The sequence below is a fragment of the Chrysochloris asiatica genome, unplaced genomic scaffold (genome assembly GCF_000296735.1).
Source record: "Chrysochloris asiatica unplaced genomic scaffold, ChrAsi1.0 scaffold00032, whole genome shotgun sequence".
Lineage (NCBI taxonomy): Eukaryota > Metazoa > Chordata > Mammalia > Afrosoricida > Chrysochloridae > Chrysochloris > Chrysochloris asiatica.
The window spans coordinates 12,774,076-12,780,563 of NW_006408550.1; the positions used below are offsets into that span (position 1 = coordinate 12,774,076).

A 6,488-nucleotide genomic window follows, 5' to 3' on the forward strand; every position below is an offset into this window, starting at 1 on the left:
TTTTAAGTTGAATAATGTAATCTATCTATTAACCCACAAACCAAAGAGGAAAAAATTGTATGTATTAGATGGTGAAAGTCCAAAATGAAAACAAAAACCCTAAGTAAATAGGTATAGAAGAAAAATCTCTTAAACAAATAGTAAATATCCAACTACAAACATTAAAACAATTTTTTAGTTAAAATAAAAAATTACTCTAATATGCCTTTCACCATTATTATTTATTATAAATGGACATGTAGCAAATAAGACCAGAAAATGGAAACTTATGAAGTATTAGAAAAGAAGAGGAAACTTTGGTGACATACCAAGAGACTCATAAAACTATCCTCCCTCCCCCCCCAAGTGCACATACACAAAATACTAGGCTTGATAGAAAAATTTTTAAGATGTCTAAATTTGAAAGTATATAAAATTCATTAGCTTTCTTCTACTGCAGCAAGTACCTAAAACCAAAAATGGGGAGAATACCATTTAAAATAGTAATGAAAGGGATACATTAACTTCAGGATAAGCTTAAAAGGAAAGGCATAGGATTGTGAAGAAACTGAATTCTATTGAAACACAAAGTAGTATCTGAACAATGAAGAGACACACCATATTTATGCTTAGAAAGGCTACAAAAAATATTTTTAAATTAATATGTGAATTTAATGCAGTCTAATTTAGAACCCTAGTGTATATATATATATATTTTTTTTTTTCAAGTTGTCAAAATTAAAAGTTTACGTAAAAGAATACAAGTTTGAAATGAACAAATAATAGCAGGAGCTACTTTACATCCAGTGTAGTAAAGTCAGTGTGATATTATATAGACAAAAGATCCATAAAACAGGCATGTTAAGTGCCGTTGAGTCGATTCTCACTCATAACAACCCTGTAAAGTGTTTATGAGGAGCAGCTGGTGCATTTGAACCGATACCTTTCAGTTAGCTGTCCAGTGCTTATCCTACAGAATTCCAAGCATAGAGAACTAGAATTGTGAAAAGGTTTATATGAAAAGCTTTATAAATGACAGTTGTAATTTAGGCATACATACTATATAATAGGAGTTCTGGTGTGGCACTGTGGGTTAATGCACCAGACTGTAAAGCTGTTTGAACTGCAAGGTCGGCGGTTCAAGCTCAAGCTCCTCGGAAACCTTCTACAGGTTTGCTGTGGGTCGAAACCTGACTTGACGGCACTTAACAACAACAACTATATAATAGGAGTCCTGGTGTGGTACTGCAGGATAATGTACCTGGACCTCTAGATCGGCACTTCAAACTCACCAGCCACTCCTCGGAAACCTTTATACAGGGTCGCTGTGAGTCAGAACCAACTTGACGGAATTAAACAACTTAACAACTATTTAATAATCATTGTCACAACTGGCTTTCAAGGACACAGTAAAGTTAGACCTTTTGTCTTACACAATATACAGAAATAAATTTTAGATGGATTTAAAATTAGTAAAATGACTAAAAATTTAGGGAAAAAATTACATCCTATGGACAAATATTTGAAGAAGAAAATTACATGAGGATTGTGGCATCACTTGGCTGTCTTTTGAATCTTGGTTTTCCTTGTTTACCATTGTAAATAGACACTAGAGGGAGCGAGAAAGGAATAACCAGAATCATTACTACAGAAAGCTTGTAAGTCTGTCTTCAGCCTATAACTGATTGGAATACCTTAAAGGGGGCTAGAACTTGCCCAGTGAAAGAGGCTTCCTGTGGAGCCTTTACATTTCACAGGACCATAGGTGGAATCCAGAACCCCATCCAGAATCGTCTGAGGTAGGAAATTTCTACTGCAAAGAACGAGTAGTCCAGCCTGGAGCAGCCAGAAGAACAGAAGATACTTCATGAAAGAAAGACCAGCAGGAAAAATCTGAAACAGTAACGGCAGTTGGATTGATTACTACAAGAACAAATAAGCTGTTCACCCAGGTGCCATCAAAACAAGTGGCTAGGACCCCTCAGAGCAAACTCCCTTCCAAGACTGAGACTCAAGGGGAATACATGAGCAGACAGGTGGTCTAGCGGTGATCACGTTGATCACCAATAAGAGGAAGAGTATGGGGGGGGAAAAAAAGAAAGTGGGAACCAAACCTAAACAACATTCAATAGATCCCTGTGAACCTGGGTGGAGAACTGGAAGGCTAGTAGTACGGCAAGACCTAGGGACTTCTGGGCCCATAGGCAGTGACATGGCCACAGAGGACCAGAGCAGAGAGTGACGCATCCAGCTGATAAGAAGTGAGAGGAGATGCACAAGAACACCCATACTTGCAGATAGTACCCACTTGACCTGGCTTTGATGGCTGGATGATCAGAACTTGACTAGAAAAAGAAAGAAGGGGTCGGGGGGGAAGGTAACCTGCTACAGTTTGATGAACTTAACCTATACTTACGATGTATTAGCTCAAAAAAGGGAACAAATCTTTACAGTGAGAAACACTCCCACCCCCTCGGTACACAGAATTGACAGGATGGGCAACTTAGACATTGGCTACCCAAAATGGGGGTGCCTATAAAGGCAAGAAGTGACTGGCTTACAAGTTTTCAAGAGGGAGCCTAGTTCCAGACAGAGCGGGGGAAGGTAGAATCTCCACTGAATGATTTCCAGTCTGTTGGGACTGGGCTGGTGAAAGGAAATGGGGATTAGACTCTTGTTGTACAATAGTGAATAATTGCCATCAGGACTGACTGTGAGGCTAGGAAATATAGAGGTAGATGTTTTTTGACAAAAGGAGGCTAGTGATTGATTTTGCAGCCCAGGAGCAGAGGTCCCTGGGACCATCAAGTGAGAAGAGCCGAGAGTGGGACCCTACCCAGAGAGGCAGAGACACCAGGGATGGAGACCAAGACAATGACATGGGGAGAGGGGGCGGCTGGGGACTTTAGACCCAGGGAGGGAGAAGGGGCTGTGTGCTGACGGCTGGGGGACGGACCTGTGGGGTGTACCCTCTGGTTATTTGATGATGCATGAGGTGATTGAGATCATTGCAATGAATTGAAATACGATAGGATGAATGTAAAACTGATATTCTTCCATGTAAACCTCACAATAAAAACTTATTTAAAAAAAAAAAAATGTGGCATCAGAATTGGAGGAAGACTCATTAACAACCTGTGATGCAGATGATAGAGCCTTTCTTGCTGAAAGTAAAGACTTAAAATAATGACAAATATCAAAGACCACAGCCTTCAGTATGGACTGCAGCTCAATATAAAGAAAACAAAAACCCTCACCACTGGGCTAATAAATAACATCATGATATATATGGAGAAAAACTGAAGTTAAAAACTTGACTTTGCTTGCATCCACGATCAACAGCAGTCAAGAAATCAAACTACATATTGCTTTAGGCAGGTCTGCACACAAAATTCAAGTGTTGAAGAGCAGATATGTCATTTGAGGACTATGGTATTTACTAACCCAAGCCATGGGGTTTTCAGTAGCTTTAGATGAGTTATGGTGTTGGAGAAGAATTTTGAAAGGACCATAAACTGCCAGAAGAACAAACAAATCTGTGTTGGAAGAATTGTAGCCAGAATGCTCCTTAGAAGCAGGATGGCGAGACTTCATCTCTCTTACTTCAGGAGGAATCAGTCCCTGGAAAAGGACAAAGGGCATCGTGTTAGGTAGGGGGTCAGTGAAAATGAGGAAGACCCCTACAAGAGGCATTGACACAGTGGCAGCAGCAGTAAGCTCAAACATAGCAACAATTGTGAGGGTGACACAGGACTGGGTTGTGTTTCATCCTATAGTGCATAGAGTTGCTGAGTCAGAACTGATTCTACAGCATCTAACAGCTAAAACGTTGTCAGAATAGGGCCAGGAGAACTGATTATGGACCCAAGAGTAATGAAACACTGAAGAGGAGTCTCAGTGAATCAAAATTGTTCTTGTAACCATCCTGGCTAAAGGTTAATACCAGTTTTTTAAGATTTCAGTAACTGGGGACTGATAGCAGAAGTGATAAACTGTTTATTATTCTCAGTGTTAAAAAAAATAATACAAGAACTCAAGCAGTGCTTTAAAGGATGTGTTTTTTTCACTATCTGGAAGTTATGTTGGGAGAAAATTGTACGTTGAATGATAAAGAGTCTCATTTTTCTTCATAGTCAACCCATTTGAATACCTATCATTGTACCAGTATAGTTAAATCTAATGTTTGGAATAGGATTATTTTACAATTTTATGGAAAATGCTTACATAAGTATATATTAATATATGTTTATGTTAGCACTTGCGTGCTATTTTAAATGCCTTTTTTTTACCCCCAAATCCATTTCATCATTGAAGGTATTGATAACAGAACATGGTGACATGGGAAATGGAAAGTTTTTGGATCCAAAAAACAGAATCTGTTTCAAATTTGATCACCTAAGAAAGGAAGCCACCGATCCAAGACCCTATGAAGCAGAAAATGCAATTGAGTCATGGAGAACTTCAGTAGAAACTGCTCTACGTGCTTATGTAAAAGAACATTACCCAAATGGGGTTTGCACTGTAAGTCACCCATGTTCACCTTCTTTAGTGTTTATAAAAATGTAACAATGTTTTTATGAGCTTCTGAAGTTTATGTTAATTTACAGAACTGATATTTTATAACATTACTTGTCTCTCCTCTGAGTTTATATGGAACATTGTTTACTTTTTCCCCCAAGAAATTGTAAAGAGTAAATCAATATTTTAAGATAGTGTAAGATGGAAAAATGGCTGCATCTTGGATTAGATCCATAGGAATTCTAATGTACTGATTAGAGGATCAGAAGAGTCTTTAATCTCATGTTCATGGCTCATCTCAGTAAATTTAGATAAAAATCCCTTTTATTTGAGAAATCTTAGAACAAATAAAAGTCATTTAGAAGTAGAATCATGTTCTTAAGTGTTTAATTGCCAAATTTCCTTTTTTGTTTTAACATGGTTCTTTCAACGGGTTAGCCTATTTTTACATTTTCAAGATGAAGTGAGATAGAAAGTAGGAGTCTTTTCATTTTAATAGATTATTTGTACTCAGCTAGGCCTATTAGTTTTGCAGTTTATTTATGTTATATGTCTTTCCCATAGCAGAGTGACCTGAAATGACTCTCAGTTCATGAAAATCTTCGTGGAACCTTTAGAGAGGTCACATTACACTTCAGGGTGAATCCAGAATTTTGGATGTGGCCTGCAGTCCCTGTGGACCTGACCTCTGCTTACCTTTCCATCCTAAAATGACTCATAACATTCTGATTTCTTTATGCTATTCCATCTTCATTGTTAATATGTCCAGTTGTACCAAATTTTGTTCCCAGAAGTTTCTTGCTTAAGACAGAAATTCATATCATCCTCATAATAGCTAGCTCTCAGTGATTATTTGAGAAAGGATCTTTTGAGTTCTTTGAAGTATAACTTTGTTGATTTGGATTGTTTCATAAGAATAACTCAACAAAGTCAGGTGTTTAGGTTACATTAGAGTGTTCTTAAAGAATTGAGAGACACTAGTATTAAAGCCGTAAGCAAGAGTTGAAATAACATTTTCATATATCATAGACATTTGCTTAAAGACCTTTCTGATGTTTCTGATGACTATCCCAATACTGTTTTGAATGACTAGAGAAATAAGAATCCAAATATTGTGAATTGAACAAAAATGAAAACCATAATCTAGGTCCACTTATTTTGTATAGAACAATAAATTGTTTATATTACTTAAGATAATCTGTGTTTTGGAATGGAAAGCATGACATATCGAGGATTTTATGAGTATTTTAGAATATAATTATTTTTATTCAATAAATTATGCTTTATTAATTGTAGCTGTTCTCCGATCCACTTTTGAATCTACAGTTAACTGTACATATTTGAGTATTGGTTTTTTAGCTCATGTATTAGAATGACCCTACTTTGTATTATTTTATGTGTTCTTGCCACAGTGCTGTGTAATTTTCAATAGCTTATACATATTTGAAATTGGACACTCTGTAACCCTAAATTCACTCTTGTGCTTGTTTTCTTTTGCCAACAAGGTTTATGGTAAAAAAATAGATGGACAGCAGACAATTATTGCATGCATAGAAAGCCATCAGTTCCAAGCAAAAAACTTTTGGTAAGTTAAATTTCAGTTATTGGGGAATGTTGATGTTATCTGTATTCTTTGTAGTTTGCTTTTGTGATTTAACTAAGAACAGTCTTTATCTGAACACTCGTTGTTGTTAGGTGCCGTCAGTTACCATTCATGGAGACACTGTGTAGGGTTTCTGAGGAGCATCTGGTGCTTTTGAACTGCTGGCCTGTGGTTCGCAGTCCAGTGCTGATCCTACAGCGCATCCCCAGAAATCCATGTTGTTGTTGTTGTTGTCAGGTGCCATCGAGTCGGAACCGACTCATAGCGACCCCATGCACAGCAGAACGAAACAATGTCCGATCTGGGGCCAACCTAACTACCGCTGCCACACTTGAGTCCATCAATGATGCCACCTGGCTGATCCATCTCATTGGGGGTCTTCCTCTTT

At 37.6% G+C, this 6,488-nt stretch overlaps 1 protein-coding gene across 1 annotated transcript in view; it reads left to right on the plus strand.

The window, feature by feature from the left end:
• Positions 1 to 6,488, plus strand: part of CAPZA2 (capping protein (actin filament) muscle Z-line, alpha 2) — a 55,342-nt gene that overhangs the window by 37,214 nt on the left and 11,640 nt on the right. The window contains exons 4-5 of the mRNA XM_006859359.1: positions 4,294 to 4,500; positions 6,003 to 6,082. Of these exons, the coding sequence (XP_006859421.1) occupies positions 4,294 to 4,500; positions 6,003 to 6,082 (287 nt within the window). The remainder of the gene's footprint in view (positions 1 to 4,293; positions 4,501 to 6,002; positions 6,083 to 6,488) is intronic.